Genomic DNA, 19,058 nt, shown 5'->3' on the forward strand with positions numbered 1-19,058 from the left:
GATTGGAAACATTGATGTATGTGGCTTTCAAGCAAACTGGCAAATGTCCTACAGCACGCGTCTTTCTCTCTCTCTTTGATGTCTGCCACACTGGGAAGTCAAATGTGTTTATATTGTTTTTACCACAGTCCAAGAAAATGGTAAGATAACAGTATTGGGCTCTGTTTAACAATCTCAATTTAATCTACAGGATGTTAGATGGTAATACGTTCAAATATGGGGATAAATAGATGAAAGAAAGAAAGATGGATACCTATTGTCGAATGAACTTCAGTAATCAACTTCAGTAACTGGGTTTGAGGCTCTGTCACAATCTGAATGAAAAACCTGGTCCAGTTGATGTGCCATCCAAGATTCCACGTATGAGGTTTTGCTATCAGCTGTAGCCAACTGTAGGCCGCTGTACTGTATAGGCCAAATATTTTTTTGAAATGTTTAAATTTTAGTCATTTAGCAGACACTCTTATACAGAGCAACTTACCTTAGTGAGTGAATACATTTTACTACTTGTCCCCCCATGGGAATGGGAAAGTATTGAAAGTTTTAGTATGTAGAATTAATCAATTCAACTTACAAAATTATGACAGTGACCATATGAGTAGTGTAAATGACTAATGTCGTGGCAGAGGCTCATGACAGAGTTAAATGGTATGCGTAGTTTAGCAAGCCAAGCTGTCGATATACACAGTTGGTGGTTTAGTGCTTGGCAACGTCATGTTCCCAGACCAAGATTCTGGCATAGAAGGGTACTGGTATTCATGCTACATGTTATTCCCAGAGCATTAAGCAGAATTTGTATGAATGTGAGCAATATCTCTGATACCCCAATGAGATGAGAGGCTATGGAAAGTTTACTGTATCCTACTATGCCTTGCTGGAGAGTTGTTCCATGTCATTTCAACAAGCCAATCACACCCACCGTCTCAGATCATTCAGAAATTGTTTCTGTAGTTAGAAACAGGTAATATTGACATTCCTGAAAAGAAAAAAAAAATTCAACAAAATAATAATAAAGAAGGATAAATAAGAAAGGATAAACTGAATTGCTTTCGTAGAGGACTAGCTTGAATTGTGAGGATGACCACACAACAAGTCAAAACCTGGTACTTTCACACTAAATAATGCAAGTGACTTCAATGACAAATTTCTCTGAACAGGGAAAATGTACATCACAGGGAATAGATTACATAATATGGAGAAGCGATACTCCAAGCCGCAGGTTCATATGACTTGTCAAACAGAATTTGTTTCTCAGAAATAAAATTATATTTCAACAAAATAATGTTTCACAAAAGATAATTGTATCGGTTACTAACTACAAAAACAATCTCAGAACAGTCTGAGATGGTTGGTGTCAATCCTCTTTCTTGTGATTTTTGAGGTGGAAGGACCCTGGACAGATACATGCACAAAGTATACGTTCAAGAACATACACTATAGAAATGGAACGGAGAGAGATGCCATCTTCAGATGTCCTGCTGTGTTTAAATCTCTTTAATTATTTTGCCCCATACAGGAGAATATAGCTTCTGAGGGCATATTCCTGCAGCCTCTTGGCCATGTCTCCTGGGCCTTGCATTAAGCTCACAGAATGGAGCTGTAGGTCTGCATGTTGGTCATCATCATCGCTGTGAGACCTGCCCGTCTGTTGACTGCCCAGTGCCTGTTATCGCCCAATCATCATGGCCCCCGTGCCACCTGGCATCCGCTTCCTGGCATCCTTCAACAGAGACCAGTGGTGAGTTCTGTTTGTCTGTGTCTGTCCTTCTGCCCGCCCACCTTCTGGTCTGTGTCTGTCCTTCTGCCCGTCCACCTTCTGGTCTGTGTCTGTCCTTCTGCCCGTCCACCTTCTGGTCTGTGTCTGTCCTTCTGCCCGTCCACCTTCTGGTCTGTGTCTGTCCTTCTGCCCGTCCACCTTCTGGTCTGTGTCTGTCCTTCTGCCCGCCCACCTTCTGGTCTGTGTCTGTCCTTCTGCCCGTCCACCTTCTGGCCTGTGTCTGTCCTTCTGCCCGCCCACCTTCTGGCCTGTGTCTGTCCTTCTGCCCGTCCACCTTCTGGCCTGTGTCTGTCCTTCTGCCCGTCCACCTTCTGGCCTGTGTCTGTCCTTCTGCCTGTCCACCTTCTGGCCTGTGTCTGTCCTTCTGCCCGTCCACCTTCTGGCCTGTGTCTGTCCTTCTGCCTGTCCACCTTCTGGCCTGTGTCTGTCCTTCTGCCCGTCTGTCCACCTTCTGGCTTGTCTGTCCTTCTGCCCGTCTGTCCACCTTCTGGCTTGTCTGTCCTTCTGCCCGCCCGTCTGTCCACCTTCTGGCCTGTGTCTGTCCTTCTGCCCGCCCGTCTGTCCACCTTCTGGCTTGTCTGTCCTTCTGCCCGTCCACCTTCTGGCCTGTGTCTGTCCTTCTGCCCGTCTGTCCACCTTCTGGCTTGTCTGTCCTTCTGCCCGCCCACCTTCTGGCCTGTGTCTGTCCTTCTGCCCGTCCACCTTCTGGCCTGTGTCTGTCCTTCTGCCCGTCCACCTTCTGGCCTGTGTCTGTCCTTCTGCCCGTCCACCTTCTGGCCTGTGTCTGTCCTTCTGCCCGTCTGTCCACCTTCTGGCTTGTCTGTCCTTCTGCCCGCCCACCTTCTGGCCTGTGTCTGTCCTTCTGCCCGTCCACCTTCTGGCCTGTGTCTGTCCTTCTGCCCGTCTGTCCACCTTCTGGCTTGTCTGTCCTTCTGCCCGCCCACCTTCTGGCCTGTGTCTGTCCTTCTGCCCGTCTGCCCACCTTCTGGCCTGTGTCTGTCCTTCTGCCCGTCCACCTTCTGGCCTGTGTCTGTCCTTCTGCCCGTCCACCTTCTGGCCTGTGTCTGTCCTTCTGCCCGTCCACCTTCTGGCCTGTGTCTGTCCTTCTGCCCGCCCACCTTCTGGCCTGTGTCTGTCCTTCTGCCCGTCCACCTTCTGGCCTGTGTCTGTCCTTCTGCCCGTCCACCTTCTGGCCTGTGTCTGTCCTTCTGCCCGTCTGTCCACCTTCTGGCCTGTGTCTGTCCTTCTGCCCGTCCACCTTCTGGCCTGTGTCTGTCCTTCTGCCCGTCCACCTTCTGGCCTGTGTCTGTCCTTCTGCCCGTCTGTCCACCTTCTGGCCTGTGTCTGTCCTTCTGCCCGTCTGTCCACCTTCTGGCTTGTCTGTCCTTCTGCCCGCCCGTCTGTCCACCTTCTGGCCTGTGTCTGTCCTTCTGCCCGTCTGTCCACCTTCCGGCCTGTGTCTGTCTTGTCTATCTGCCTGTCTGTCTTTTTGTCTCTGTCTTTCAGATCAAAATGCACTCTGTCATAAGTAGTTAATTAATTCATTAATCTAGATGGCAGTGTCATCAGAACAATATGAGTGGATCAGGGCTAACAACTTGCTTTTGGTTGGTGGCATTTGGTTCAAGAAGCAGGCTGTCCTCCTCTGACAAGTAAGCCGACTATTCATGTCACTCTTCTAATTAAACCAGATGTTCGTGTTTCTGTCTTCGCGTGTTTGTTTTCTAATTCCACAGAGTCCTGTCTGTCCACTTGGGTTGTGTGCTTGTCTTGACATTCTTTAGGGTGAGAAGTGAGTGAAGAATACCAAGCCCATCATTCTATTGGTTTGTGCTACTCTGTTTATGGGGATTTGTCTCTGCGGGATCTTGTTCACACTTGGACTTAGTTGTAAATGGTTGATGATTTATTATATCAGGGCTCAAGTGTGTGTGTGTGTGTGTGTGTGTGTGTGTGTGTGTGTGTGTGTGTGACCCTGTGTGTACATGTGGCTGTGCTAGTGTCGGTGTACTGTATGTGCCTTGTCTTGCGCCTGTTTGTGCTGCCCGTATCAATTTTATATTTAGTCCAATATAATGATGTGTGCGAGACAGGGAATTGGCCATGCCACAGAGAGCGCGAGCACTGTGCTAACAGACGTCCCATAGATCATGTAGTGTAGGGCTTACAGCTGTAAATGGTAGGTACGCACCATCTATGTGACATTGGCCCAGGATACTTGCAGGCAGGTTAATGATTACTGAACAGCTTCTACCCCCAAGCCGTAAAACTGTTAAATAGTTAACCAAATAGCTACCCGGACTATCTGTATTGACCCTTTTTACACTAACTTTCTTGACTCATCACACGCTGCTGCTACTGTTTATTATCTATCCTGTTGCGTAGTCACTTTCATCCTAGTTATATGCACATTGTCTCAGTACTGGTACCCCGTGTATATAGCCAAGTTATCGTTTCTCATTGTGTATTTATTATTACTTGTTATTACTTTTCTATTATTGCTCTATTTTCTTTCTCTCTGCATTGTTGGGAAGGACCTGTAAGTAAGCATTTCACTGTTAGTCTACACCTGTTGTTTACCAAGCATGTCACAAATAACATTTGATTTTATTTGCTTATCCCATTCATTATTAGGGCCAGGAATTGTTCCTTGTCAAGTCACGTGGTTAGGAACCCCCCCCCCCCCCCCCCCCCACACCCCACACCCCACACCCCAGGCCTTCTATTATCAGTAGAACTATAGTCAAAGGTCAAACTGAAAAAGAGTGGAAAACCAAGTTGTTAACCTGAATCTTCATAGGGGTACTACACTTTGAAGTATTTATTTGAACTCTACCACATTTCATTGCATTCCGACTGATCGTCATTCTGTGTGAGTGGCATGCTGAAGTCTGTGTGGCTGTAGCCAGTCTCTGTGTGGTGTTCTCAGAGCGGTGGAGCTGGGACAGTGGTGGTGTTCTGTGTTGTCACAGAGCCACTGACATGATTTACACTAAATTACTGCTGACAGGGAAGACACTGCCAGTGTCCTAACTGTCTCATTTCTGTCCTGCCTTGGGAGAGAACACAACCCCCTTTCCACTAGACACACACACACACAGATACAAACACACACATGCTGCCTAGCTATTGTGAGTGTACATAGGCAATCAGGGATTCTTCCCTCTGACTGCTTTCCTCCCCTTAGCAACTGGTCTCTAGGGCTGGTTTATGGTGGTGTGACTTTATTATGTCCAGACTGCCATAAGGGTCTGTGTTTGGCTAGGTCAGGGGAAGACCCACGTCGGGGTGGCTATCTTTGGCTTGATCAGGGGTGAACCCACGTCTGGGTGGCTGTGTTTGGCTAGGTCAGGGGAAGACCCACACCGGGTGGCTGTGTTTGGCTAGGTCAGGGGAAGACCCACGTCTGGGTGGCTGTGTTTGGCTAGGTCAGGGGAAGACCCACGTCTGGGTGGCTGTGTTTGACTAGGTCAGGGGAAGACCCACGTCGGGGTGGCTATCTTTGGCTAGGTCAGGGGAAGACACACGTCTGGGTGGCTGTGTTTGGCTAGGTCAGGGGTGAACCCACGTCGGGTGGCTGTGTTTGGCTAGGTCAGGGGAAGACCCACGTCTGGGTGGCTGTGTTTGGCTAGGACAGGGGAAGACCCACGTCGGGGTGGCTGTGTTTGACTAGGTCAGGGGTGAACCCACGTCGGGTGGCTGTGTTTGGCTAGGTCAGGGGAAGACCCACGTCGGGGTGGCTGTGTTTGGCTAGGTCAGGGGAAGACCCACGTCTGGGTGGCTGTGTTTGGCTAGGACAGGGGAAGACCCACGTCGGGGTGGCTGTGTTTGGCTAGGTCAGGGGAAGACCCACGTCTGGGTGGCTGTGTTTGGCTAGGTCAGGGGAAGACACACGTCGGGGTGACTGTGTTTGGCTAGGTCAGGGGAAGACACACGTCTGGGTGGCTGTGTTTGGCTAGGACAGGGGAAGACCCACGTCGGGGTGGCTGTGTTTGACTAGGTCAGGGGTGAACCCACGTCGGGTGGCTGTGTTTGGCTAGGTCAGGGGAAGACCCACGTCTGGGTGGCTGTGTTTGGCTAGGTCAGGGGAAGACCCACGTCGGGGTGGCTGTGTTTGGCTAGGTCAGGGGAAGACCCACACCGGGGTGGCTGTGTTTGGCTAGGTCAGGGGAAGACCCACGTCGGGGTGACTGTGTTTGGCTAGGTCAGGGGAAGACCCACGTCGGGGTGGCTGTGTTTGGCTAGGTCAGGGGAAGACCCACGTCTGGGTGGCTGTGTTTGGCTAGGTCAGGGGAAGACACACGTCGGGGTGGCTGTGTTTGGCTAGGTCAGGGGAAGACACACGTCGGGGTGGCTGTGTTTGGCTAGGTCAGGGGAAGACCCACGTCTGGGTGGCTGTGTTTGACTAGGTCAGGGGAAGACACACGTCGGGGTGGCTGTGTTTGGCTAGGTCAGGGGAAGACACACGTCGGGGTGGCTGTGTTTGGCTAGGTCAGGGGTGAACCCACGTCGGGTGGCTGTGTTTGGCTAGGTCAGGGGAAGACCCACGTCGGGTGGCTATCTTTGGCTAGGTCAGGGGAAGACACACGTCGGGTGGCTGTGTTTGGCTAGGTCAGGGGAAGACCCACGTCGGGTGGCTGTGTTTGGCTAGGTCAGGGGAAGACCCACGTCGGGTGGCTGTGTTTGGCTAGGTCAGGGGTGAACCCACGTCGGGTGGCTGTGTTTGGCTAGGTCAGGGGAAGACCCACGTCGGGTGGCTATCTTTGGCTAGGTCAGGGGAAGACCCACGTCGGGTGGCTGTGTTTGGCTAGGTCAGGGGAAGACCCACGTCGGGTGGCTGTGTTTGGCTAGGTCAGGGGAAGACACACGTCTGGGTGGCTGTGTTTGGCTAGGTCAGGGGTGAACCCACGTCAGGGTCTGTCGAACTCGACTTGTTTGGCCTTTGCACAAGTCCACCAGGAAATAACTGATGATGAGTGGGAGATGTACAAGAACAGGACTTCATGGTTTCTATTATACTCACCGGCTCTCGCTGGGTTAATTATGCTCACCAGCTCTAGCTTGGTTTATTATACTCAATGGCTCTCACTGGGTTTATCATACTCACCGGCTCTCGCTGAGTTTATTATACTCACCAGTGATGTGTGTTGATGTCGGGATCTTGACAAACTTAGCAGTGAGTGAGTGATGATCATGAAAGCATTCCAGACTGGTTATACAGTTGAAGTCGGACGTTTACATACACTTAGGTTGGAGTCATTAAAACTCGTTTTTCAACCACTCCAGAAATTTCTTGTTAACAACTATAGTTTTGGCAAGTCGCTTAGAACATCTTCTTTGTGCATGACACAAGTATTTTTTCCAACAATTGTTTACAGACAGATTATTTCACTTATAATTCAATGTATCACAATTCCAGTGGGTCAGAAGTTTACATACACTAAGTTGACTGTGCATTTAAACAGCTTGGAAAATTCCAGAAAATGATGTACAGATGAACGTGGTACCTTCAGGCGTTGAACCAGACTTATGGAGGTTTACAATTTTTTTTCTGATGTCTTGGCTGATTTCTTTTGATTTTCCCATGATGTTAAGCAAAGAGGCACTGAGTTTGAAGGTAGGCCTTGAAATACATCCACAGGTACACCTCCAATTGACTCAAATTATGTCAATTGGATAATCAGAAGCTTCTAAAGCTTTAGAAGGTACCACGTTCATCTGTACAAACAATAGTACGCAAGTACAAACACCATGGGACCACGCAGCCATCATACCGCTCAGTAAGGAGACGCGTTCTGTCTCCTAGAGATGAACGTACTTTGGTGCGAAAAGTGCAAATCAATCCCAGAACAACAGCAAAGAACCTTGTGAAGATGCTGGAGGAAACGGGTACAAAAGTATCTATATCCACAGTAAGTGGATGTGGACGAGTCCTATATCGACAACCTGAAAGGCTGCTCAGCAAGGAAGAAGCCACTGCTCCAAAACCGCCATAAAAAAGCCAGACTACAGTTTGCAATTGCACATGGGGACAAAATTCGTACTTTTTGGATAAATGTCCTCTGGTCTGATGAAACAAAAATAGAACTGTTTGGCCATGATGACCATCGTCGTGTTTGGAGGAAAAGGGGGAGGCTTGCAAGCTGAAGAACACCATCCCAACCATGAAGCACAGAGGTGGCAGCATCATGTTGTGGGGGTGCTTTGCTGCAGGAGGGACTGGTGCACCTCACAAAATAGATGGCATCATGAGGTAAGAAAATTATGTGGATATATTTCAGCAACATCTCAAGACATCAGTCAGGAAGTTAAAGCTTGGGGGGTCTTCCAAATGGACAATGACCCCAAGCATACTTCCAAAGTTGTGCCAAAATGGCTTAAGGACAGCAAAGTCAAGGTATTGGAGTGGCCATCACAAAGCCCTGACCTCAATCCTATAGAAAGTTTGTTGGCAGAACTGAAAAAGCGTGTGAAAGGAAGGAGGCCTACAAACCTGACTCCGTTACACCAGCTTTGTCAGGAGGAATGGGCCAAAATTCACCCAACTTATTGTCGGAAGCTTGTGGAAGGCTACCCGAAGCGTTTGACCCAAGTTAAACAATTTAAAGGCAATGCTACCAAATACTAATTGAGTGTACAGTATGTAAACTTCTGACCCACTGGGAATGTGATGAAAGAAAAGCTGAAATAAATCGTTCTCTCTACTGTTATTGACATTTCACATTCTTAAAATAAAGTGATCCTAAGACAGGGAATTTTTACTAGGATTAAATGTCAGGAATTGTGAAAAACTGAGTTTAAATGTATTTGGCTAAGGTGTATGTAAACATCTGACTTCAACTGTAGCTACTGTGTGTTCAACATGTATATTATTCTTCTGGTTTTATCTAGCTCTATTTGAGATATTTGACCTTGCCTCGCTGGCTTGCTAGCATCTAGGTAATCAATCCTCTGATGACATCTGCGATGTTGTAGACGATAACCATCTGATTTTGTGTTTGTTAACCTGCATGAGCTGCATTTGAAGTTGCATGTGATTCACTGATGGGTCAACAAAGAGCTTTCTGATGAAGAACTGCGTGCACAACTTTTCATGACGCTGACGGGCAATGGGTATACAGTGCATTCGGAAATTATTTAGACCCCTTGACTTTTTTCACATTTTGTTACGTTACAGCCTTATTCAAAAATTATTTCAATCGTTTTTTTCCCCTCATCAACCTACACACATTACCCCATAATGACAAAGCAATAACTGTTTTTTATATTTTTTTGCAAATGTATAAAAATAAAAATAAACTGAAATATCACATTTGCTTCAGTATTCAGACCCTTTACTCTGTACTTGTTGAAACACCTTTGGCAGCTAATGCAGCCTTGAGTCTTCTTGGGTATGACGCTACAACCTTGGCAAACCTGTATTTGGGGAGTTTCTCCCATCCTTCTCTGATCCTCTCAAGCTCTGTCAGGTTGGATTGGGAGTGTTGCTGCACAGCTATTTTCAGGTCTCTCCAGAGATGTTTGATCAAATTTTATAAAAAGGCTAACGTAACAAAATGTTGAAAAAGGGAAGGGGTCTGAATACTTTCCAAATGCACTGTATATCTGACTCTGTATCAGTGGATGAATACCACCCACTGACTACCTCCTCCTCCTCCCCTCCAGTTCTTTACTGATGCCCCCTGTGTTGTCCCCCTGTAGGTACAGAGCCTCCAGTCCCGTACTGATGCCCCCTGTGTTGTCTCCCTGTAGGTACAGAGAATCCAGTCCCGTACTGATGCCCCCTGTGTTGTGTTGTCCCCCTGTAGGTACAGAGCCTCCAGTCCCTTACTGATGCCCCCTGTGTTGTGTTGTCCCCCTGTAGGTACAGAGCCTCCAGTCCCTTACTGATGCCCCCTGTGTTGTGTTGTCCCCCTGTAGGTACAGAGCCTCCAGTCCCTTACTGATGCCCCCTGTGTTGTCTCCCTGTAGGTACAGAGCCTCCAGTCCCTTACTGATGCCCCCTGTGTTGTGTTGTCCCCCTGTAGGTACAGAGCCTTCACCTTTGGCCTCACCTTCCTGCTGTACACCAGTTTCCACCTGTCCAGAAAACCCATCAGCATTGTCAAGGTAACACACACAGACACTGATGTATCCTATAGGGAATTCACTGTACTGCACTGGCATGTTGCATAAACAGAGACTTACTCACTATACATTTGTCTCCACACACTATATACACATGTTATCAGCACAGGTGGTATTGTAACCTTGTCAGCATGGCATCAATGTGGTTCAGCCTGCTACTATAACCTGGTCAGCATGACCTCTATGTGGTTCAGCCTGCTACTATAACCTGGTCAGCATGACCTCTGTGGTTCAGCCTGCTACTATAACCTGGTCAGCATGACCTCTATGTGGTTCAGCCTGCTACTATAACCTGGTCAGCATGACCTCTGTGGTTCAGCCTGCTACTATAACCTGGTCAGCATGACCTCTGTGGTTCAGCCTGCTACTATAACCTGGTCAGCATGACCTCTATGTGGTTCAGCCTGCTACTATAACCTGGTCAGCATGACCTCTATGTGGTTCAGCCTGCTACTATAACCTGGTCAGTATGACCTCTGTGGTTCAGCCTGCTACTATAACCTGGTCAGTATGACCTCTGTGGTTCAGCCTGCTACTATAACCTGGTCAGCATGACCTCTGTGGTTCAGCCTGCTACTATAACCTGGTCAGCATGACCTCTGTGGTTCAGCCTGCTACTATAACCTGGTCAGCATGACCTCTATGTGGTTCAGCCTGCTACTATAACCTGGTCAGCATGACCTCTGTGGTTCAGCCTGCTACTATAACCTGGTCAGCATGACCTCTGTGGTTCAGCCTGCTACTATAACCTGGTCAGCATGACCTCTATGTGGTTCAGCCTGCTACTATAACCTGGTCAGCATGACCTCTATGTGGTTCAGCCTGCTACTATAACCTGGTCAGCATGACCTCTGTGGTTCAGCCTGCTACTATAACCTGGTCAGCATGACCTCTATGTGGTTCAGCCTGCTACTATAACCTGGTCAGCCTGCTACTATAACCTGGTCAGCATGACCTCTATGTGGTTCAGCCTGCTACTATAACCTGGTCAGTATGACCTCTGTGGTTCAGCCTGCTACTATAACCTGGTCAGCCTGGCCTCTATGTGGTTCAGCCTGCTACTATAACCTGGTCAGTATGGCCTCTATGTGGTTCAGCCTGCTACTATAACCTGGTCAGCATGACCTCTATGTGGTTCAGCCTGCTACTATAACCTGGTCAGCATGACCTCTGTGGTTCAGCCTGCTACTATAACCTGGTCAGCATGACCTCTATGTGGTTCAGCCTGCTACTATAACCTGGTCAGCATGACCTCTCTGTGGTTCAGCCTGCTACTATAACCTGGTCAGTATGACCTCTGTGGTTCAGCCTGCTACTATAACCTGGTTAGCATGACCTCTGTGGTTCAGCCTGCTACTATAACCTGGTCAGCATGACCTCTATGTGGTTCAGCCTGCTACTATAACCTGGTCAGCATGGCCTCTATGTGGTTCAGCCTGCTACTATAACCTGGTCAGTATGGCCTCTGTGGTTCAGCCTGCTACTATAACCTGGTCAGCATGACCTCTATGTGGTTCAGCCTGCTACTATAACCTGGTCAGCATGACCTCTGTGGTTCAGCCTGCTACTATAACCTGGTCAGCATGACCTCTATGTGGTTCAGCCTGCTACTATAACCTGGTCAGTATGACCTCTGTGGTTCAGCCTGCTACTATAACCTGGTCAGCATGACCTCTGTGGTTCAGCCTGCTACTATAACCTGGTCAGCATGACCTCTATGTGGTTCAGCCTGCTACTATAACCTGGTCAGTATGGCCTCTATGTGGTTCAGCCTGCTACTATAACCTGGTCAGTATGGCCTCTATGTGGTTCAGCCTGCTACTATAACCTGGTCAGTATGGCCTCTATGTGGTTCAGCCTGCTACTATAACCTGGTCAGCATGGCCTCTATGTGGTTCAGCCTGCTACTATAACCTGGTCAGCATGACCTCTATGTGGTTCAGCCTGCTACTATAACCTGGTCAGCATGGCCTCTATGTGGTTCAGCCTGCTACTATAACCTGGTCAGCCTGCTACTATAACCTGGTCAGTATGGCTTCCATGTGGTTCAGCCTGCTACTATAGCTGCTCCAGAATGACAAGCAATGCAGAGGCAGGGCATTAACCCTTTTTTTGGGTGGTTTGAGCCCGTACAAATGACCTCGACTAACCTGTAGCCGCGCACATTGACTCTGTACCAGTACCCCCTATATATAGCCTCGTTATTTTATTCTTGTGTTACTTTGTATTTGATTTCTTACTTCATTTCTTTAGTAAATCTTTTCTTAACTCTATTTCTTAACTACATTGTTGGATAAGGGCTTGTAAGTAAGCATTTCAGGTTAAGGTCTACCTACACCTGTTGTATTCGGCGCATATGCCAAATACAATTTGATTTGAATGCTAATTGGATGAAAGCTGTGGTATATCAGACCGTATACCACTGGTATGAATAGGAAAAAACACGCTAGTAACCAGGTTATAATAGCAATAAGGCACCGCAGGGCTTTGTGGTAAATGGCAAATTTATCACGGCTGTTTTCAGGCACTCCGCGATGCATTGTGCGTTACAGCAGCCCTTAGCCGTGGTATGTTAGCCATATACCACAAAACCCTGAGGTGCCGTATTGCTTGTTGAATACTCCTTTCTGATTGACTTGAAGGGCAGTCGAGAGTGTGCATTCTTTCCCTAATAAGGCACGGTATATTTACATGGTAGAATTCAATGGCTATAGTTCATTCTTAGCTGTTCTGTTTGAGCTGCTTTAGTCAAACATGATTGGCATTGTTGAATTCAATTTTCATAATGGCAAGCTAGCACTGATGTTTGGTTCGCTAAACTAGCAAGTTTGTTAGGTTACCAAGGCAACTACTGTCACTATCAAGTAAACTTGCTAGCTACCTCAGTGGATGTTGAACACACTTCTTCTACCAGCAAATGAACACAGTTCTAGTGGTAAATGTGTTAAATTATAGCCTTGGTATAAAAAGGGATAATCAACTCGGGGCTCTATGCGTTCTCTGGAAAATAATGCATCTCTGCTAGCGCGTTGTGAACCACACCTTCCACATCGCAGAACGCATCTACCGTTGTTTACTTTGGAACCATATCATGGCTGCAAGCTGCTTGACATTGGGATGAATGTATGACAAGCTACATGTATGCTGTAGCAGGTGGGGGTTTGTTTTTCATTATGAGAGTAATGAATATGTTTTCTCATGGAGATCATACTTGCTCCACAGAGTGAGCTGCATAAGAACTGCTCAGCTCTCCATGAACTCTCCACGGCAGGTAGTAGGCACCTGCCGAGCCTCCACACAGAGACAGACTGCAGCTGGAAACCCTTTGGTGAGAACCCACTCAACCCTTGTTCTCCCCCTCTTTCTCTGCCTGACACACTTTCTCTGACGACCCTCTTCTTCTCAATCCCTCTAACACCAATTCTCATTCCCTCCCACCTATTCCACCTACCTACCTTCCCTACACTTGTTACTATTCACACATTTTTGTTGATGCCCATAACCAAATCCAGGGGTCTGTATTCAGATAAGTGGCCCATGGTTGAATTTATGTTATTCTTATGCAAAAACTATTTTCACCATTTCTAGATAAAAGCAACTATAAGCAGCTTCTGGGAGCCATGGACTACTCCTTCCTCTGTGCCTACGCTGTGGGAATGTACCTCAGGTAAGGCTTCAACTAGGCTGTCCATTTAACCTGACCAGGGAAAATCTCTGGCTGTGTTATTAGCTAGAAAGGTCTTGGAGTTGATCCTGGACAGGTCAGGTGATTAGGAAAACCCACCAATATCTTACTGCTAGCTGCTATTTTAACTTGAGCAAGAGTGTCAACGGTGAAGATCTGAGTTGGTGACCGTTTGTATTCTATAAGAGGCCTAGTGATGTTAAGTCCTGAACCTGAGAGGAGATTGTGTCTATTCTTATGATTGTGTCATCATTGTGCGTCCTGCAGTGGCATCATCGGCGAGCGCCTGCCTATTCGTCTGTACCTGACGTTCGGTATGCTGATGAGTGGCCTCTTCACCTGTCTGTTTGGTCTGGGCCGCATCTACAACATCCACAACCTCAGCTTCTATATATTTGTCCAGGTGAATCAAACGCATACATAGAATGCCATACACACACACACACACACACACACACACACACACACACACACACACAAATGTTGGAGAAATCAGAGGAAAACTATTCTGTATGTTTTTCTAGCTGCTCTCGTTGCTCCCAAGTCTAACATAACATACTCCTCTGTCTGTTTCTCCACATCCTCAGGTGGCCAATGGCTTGGTTCAGACTACTGGCTGGCCCAGTGTGGTCGCGTGCATCGGGAACTGGTTTGGGAAGGGAAGGTAAGCCACAAGATGTGTTGTTGTTATTCTGATGATTCCTCTATAATTCAGATACATTGAAGTTGCAATAGGATTTTAACTATGTTAACTGGTGTTCCCTACAGGAGGGATCTGATCAGAATACTATCCTAACCCTGTTTTAACTGGTGTTCCCTACAGGAGGGATCTGATCAGAACACTATCCTAACCCTGTTTTAACTGGTGTTCCCTACAGGAGGGCTCTGATCAGAATACTATCCTAACCCTGTTTTAACTGGTGTTCCCTATAGGAGGGATCTGATCAGAACACTATCCTAACCCTGTTTTAACTGGTGTTCCCTACAGGAGGGATCTGATCAGAACACTATCCTAACCCTGTGTTAACTGGTGTTCCCTACAGGAGGGATCTGATCAGAATACTATCCTAACCCTGTTTTAACTGGTGTTCCCTACAGGAGGGATCTGATCAGAACACTATCCTAACCCTGTTTTAACTGGTGTTCCCTACAGGAGGGATCTGATCAGAACACTATCCTAACCCTGTTTTAACTGGTGTTCCTTACATGAGGGATCTGATCAGAATACTATCCTAACCCTGTTTTAACTGGTGTTCCCTACAGGAGGGGTCTGATCAGAACACTATCCTAACCCTGTTTTAACTGGTGTTCCCTACAGGAGGGGTCTGATCATGGGCATATGGAACTCCCATACCTCAGTGGGCAACATCCTGGGCTCTTTGATCGCAGGTTACTGGGTCTCCTCCAACTGGGGCCTGTCCTTCATCGTCCCCGGCCTCATCATCGCTGCCATGGGCGGCGTCTGCTTCCTCTTCCTCATCGAGCGTGAGTACTGCTCTGTGACTGGTTGTAGGAAGATTGGAAGGGACTTTCTTCCCGTTGACCTCAGAGAAGTTTCCATGCATGATTTTTGTAATGGTAAAACTTTTGCATTCTGACATTCACATCCAATCTGACCTGGTTTTGTCTGCAGATCCAAATGATTTGAAAAGCGTCCATGATGTACAGAACCCTGCTTCCAGCAACACTGTGAGTACTTATCATGTCTCTCTGGGTCTCCCAAAGCATCTCTTCTTAGTATAGACATAATATGGGGACGACATTTCAGAGGTATGAATCTCAGACAGACAAAAGCCCCCTTGTTTTTGTCCTATGCCGAGTGTAAGTGCCATTTTGGAAATGTGTTGTGGACATGTTTGTTTGTTTGTTTTGTGAGCCATGAGTGATTTTATTTTGCGTAGCCCACGTCTTCAGAATTTGCCTGAATAGCATCGTTTCCATAACAACTGTCTCCCACTTTATCCCATTGGTAGCAGTAGAATACCTGAGTGTCACACAAACAAAAATAATTGTTTACAATGTGGGTGGATTCATTGTAAAAGCTTTATCTAGGGTTATTCTTGATTGACAGGTGCTGTTTTCATTCTGCCACACTACTTTGAACTGCGTTACAGAGGTTTACATTGGTGGCTGCTGGAACACTATATCTTGATGGTGAAAAAACTGAATGTAGCTTCATATGGACTCTGTAACACGATGGTGAAAAAACTGAATGTAGCTTCATATGGACTCTGTAACACGATGGTGAAAAAACTGAATGTAGCTTCATATGGACTCTGTAACACGATGGTGAAAAAACTGAATGTAGCTTCATATGGACTCTGTAACACGATGGTGAAAAAACTGAATGTAGCTTCATATGGACTCTGTAACACGATGGTGAAAAAACTGAATGTAGCTTCATATGGACTCTGTAACACGATGGTAAATGGTGTTGTACTTGGTTTTGTTTTCTCATGTAAAAGCTGACCAATAGCTGGAAAGGGGTGAATGGACATAACCAGCTCTATCATTCGTACAAACAAGGAGGAAAATCTCAGGTGTGTGTCTGTTTTTTATCTGAGTTTGTCTGTGTTTTATGTTAGTGTCTGTATCTTAGATCTGTGTTATTAACCCTTGGTCTCCCTCTCAGAACTGGGACACAGAGCTGCTGCTCCCTGTACAGCAGGTGGTGGTGGTGAAGAGCGAATCGGAGCCCTCGGCCATCAGCTTCATGGGAGCGCTACGCATACCGGTCAGTCACCTGAGCCCTCACACCACCCATATCACACACAGTTATGTATTGATATCCTTGTGGGGATCAAATAATTGATTCCCATCCAAAATCCTATTTTCCTTCACCCTAAACTTAACCCTAACCCTAACATTAAAGCCTAAAATAGCATTTTTACTTGTAGGGACCGGCAAAATGTCCCAACATGTCAGAATTGTCCTTGTTTTACTATCCTTATGAAGACTTCTGGTACCCACAAGGATAGTTAAACAAAAAGGCTACTGAGGGGAGGACGGCTCATAATAATGTCTGGAACGGAGCCAATGGAATGGCATCAAACCATGTGTTTGATGTATTTGATACCATTCCACCTATTCCGCTCCAGCCATTACCACGAGCCCGTCCTCCCTAATTAAGGTGCCACCAACCTCCTGTGACACACACACCAACGCCCAGGCCCCTGTTCCCCAAAGCCAGGGTGTCAAACTAATTTCCTGGAGGGCTTGTATCGGCTGGTTTTTGTTATTTTCTTTCAATTCAAGTCCAATTTAAGACCTACACAACCAGGTGAGGGGAGTTCCTAACTAATCAATGACCTTAATTGATAAAATCGAGTACAAGGGGCAGCGGAACCCTGCCGACACTTTTCCCTACAGAACTGGATTTTGATCAAAAATATTTGCATAGGTACTGTATAAGCAACCGGGGAAAACGCTGGCTTAAACATAAACCAAGTACCTTTCTATTCTAGACAACTATATAGCTTTTATTTGTTGACAGTATGCTTCTCTTTCTTTCGCCATCCAGGGAGTGATCGAGTTCTCTCTGTGTTTGCTGTTTGCCAAGCTGGTCAGCTACACCTTCCTCTTCTGGTTGCCGCTCTACATCACGAAAGCAGGTATGTGCCAGTGGTGGAAAAATCAATTGTCATACTTGAGTAAAAGTAAAGCTACCTTAACAGAAAAATGACTCGAGTAAAAGTGAAAGTTACCCGGTAAAATACTATTTGAGTAAAAGTCTAAAAGTATCTGGTTTCAAATGTACTTAAGGTCAGTGGTAGAAAAATTACTCAATTGTCATACCTGAGTAAAAGTACAAAGTAAAAGTAAATGCTACACATCAAATTCCTGATATTAAGCAAACCAGACGGCGCGTTTTTCTTATTGTTTTTAATTACGGACAGCCAGGGGCTACACTCCAACACTCAGACGTCATTTACAAACACACTATTTGGTGTTTCGTGAGTCCGCCAGATCAGAGGCAGTAGGGATGACAAAGTGTTATATTGATCGGTGCCATAATTCTGTCCTGGTTGAGCATTTTAAATGTTAGGAGTACTTTTAGGTGTATCAGGGAAAATGTATGGAGTAAAAAGTACATTATTGTCTTTAGGAATGTAGTGGAGTAAAAGTAAAAGTTGTCAAAAATATATAAATAGTAAAGTACAGATACCCCAAAAAACTACTTAAGTAGTACTTTTAAAGTATTTTTACTTAAGTACTTCACATCACTGGTATGTACATTACACTACACTCTATACATCTGTATAGAAACTCTGTTTGGGCATTGTGGTAAGAGATGCAAGATATACTAGATGTGTCAGGGCATTCAATCTTTGTCTGAAGACTATTTGACATTAGATCTTGATGTTCTGTGGTCAGCTCTGACAGGTAGTATTCCTATGCTCTGCCAGGTAGTATTCTATACTCTGCCAGGTAGTATTCCTATGCTCTGCCAGGTAGTATTCCTATGCTCTGCCAGGTAGTATTCTATGCTCTGCCAGGTAGTGTTCCTATGCTCTGCCAGGTAGTATTCCTATGCTCTGCCAGGTAGTGTTCCTATGCTCTGCCAGGTAGTATTCCTATGCTCTGCCAGGTAGTATTCTATGCTCTGCCAGGTAGTATTCCTATGCTCTGCCAGGTAGTATTCTATGCTCTGCCAGGTAGTGTTCCTATGCTCTGCCAGGTAGTATTCCTATGCTCTGCCAGGTAGTGTTCCTATGCTCTGCCAGGTAGTATTCCTATGCTCTGCCAGGTAGTATTCTATGCTCTGCCAGGTAGTATTCTATGCTCTGCCAGGTAGTATTCCTATGCTCTGCCAGGTAGTGTTCCTATGCTCTGCCAGGTAGTATTCCTATGCTCTGCCAGGTAGTATTCCTATGCTCTGCCAGGTAGTATTCCTATGCTCTGCCAGGTAGTATTCTATGCTCTGCCAGGTAGTGTTCCTATGCTCTGCCAGGTAGTGTTCTATGCTCTGCCAGGTAGTATTCTATACTCTGCCAGGTAGTATTCCTATGCTCTGCCAGGTAGTATTCCTATGCTCTGCCAGGTAGTGTTCCTATGCTCTGCCAGGTAGTGTTCCTATGCTCTGCCAGGTAGTGTTCCTATGCTCTGCCAGGTAGTATTCCTATGCTCTGCCAGGTAGTGTTCCTATGCTCTGCCAGGTAGTATTCCTATGCTCTGCCAGGTAGTGTTCCTATGCTCTGCCAGGTAGTGTTCCTATGCTCTGCCAGGTAGTATTCCTATGCTCTGCCAGGTAGTATTCCTATGCTCTGCCAGGTAGTATTCTATGCTCTGCCAGGTAGTATTCCTATGCTCTGCCAGGTAGTGTTCCTATGCTCTGCCAGGTAGTGTTCCTATGCTCTGCCAGGTAGTATTCCTATGCTCTGCCAGGTAGTGTTCCTATGCTCTGCCAGGTAGTGTTCCTATGCTCTGCCAGGTAGTATTCCTATGCTCTGCCAGGTAGTGTTCCTATGC

The 19,058-nt window shown here is 46.6% G+C and overlaps 1 protein-coding gene across 1 annotated transcript in view; it reads left to right on the forward strand.

Moving 5' to 3' along the window:
* LOC120058567 (glucose-6-phosphate exchanger SLC37A1-like) overlaps positions 1–19,058 on the forward strand; it is a 32,850-nt gene that overhangs the window by 379 nt on the left and 13,413 nt on the right. Inside the window, exons 2-12 of the mRNA XM_039007354.1 lie at positions 1,517–1,738; positions 9,805–9,886; positions 13,127–13,232; positions 13,493–13,571; positions 13,857–13,992; positions 14,177–14,253; positions 14,908–15,074; positions 15,223–15,278; positions 16,055–16,129; positions 16,222–16,323; positions 17,110–17,200. Coding sequence (XP_038863282.1) covers positions 1,683–1,738; positions 9,805–9,886; positions 13,127–13,232; positions 13,493–13,571; positions 13,857–13,992; positions 14,177–14,253; positions 14,908–15,074; positions 15,223–15,278; positions 16,055–16,129; positions 16,222–16,323; positions 17,110–17,200 — 1,027 coding nt within the window. The 5' untranslated portion in view covers positions 1,517–1,682. The remainder of the gene's footprint in view (positions 1–1,516; positions 1,739–9,804; positions 9,887–13,126; positions 13,233–13,492; positions 13,572–13,856; positions 13,993–14,176; positions 14,254–14,907; positions 15,075–15,222; positions 15,279–16,054; positions 16,130–16,221; positions 16,324–17,109; positions 17,201–19,058) is intronic.

This window comes from Salvelinus namaycush, chromosome 13 (genome assembly GCF_016432855.1).
Source record: "Salvelinus namaycush isolate Seneca chromosome 13, SaNama_1.0, whole genome shotgun sequence".
NCBI lineage: Eukaryota > Metazoa > Chordata > Actinopteri > Salmoniformes > Salmonidae > Salvelinus > Salvelinus namaycush.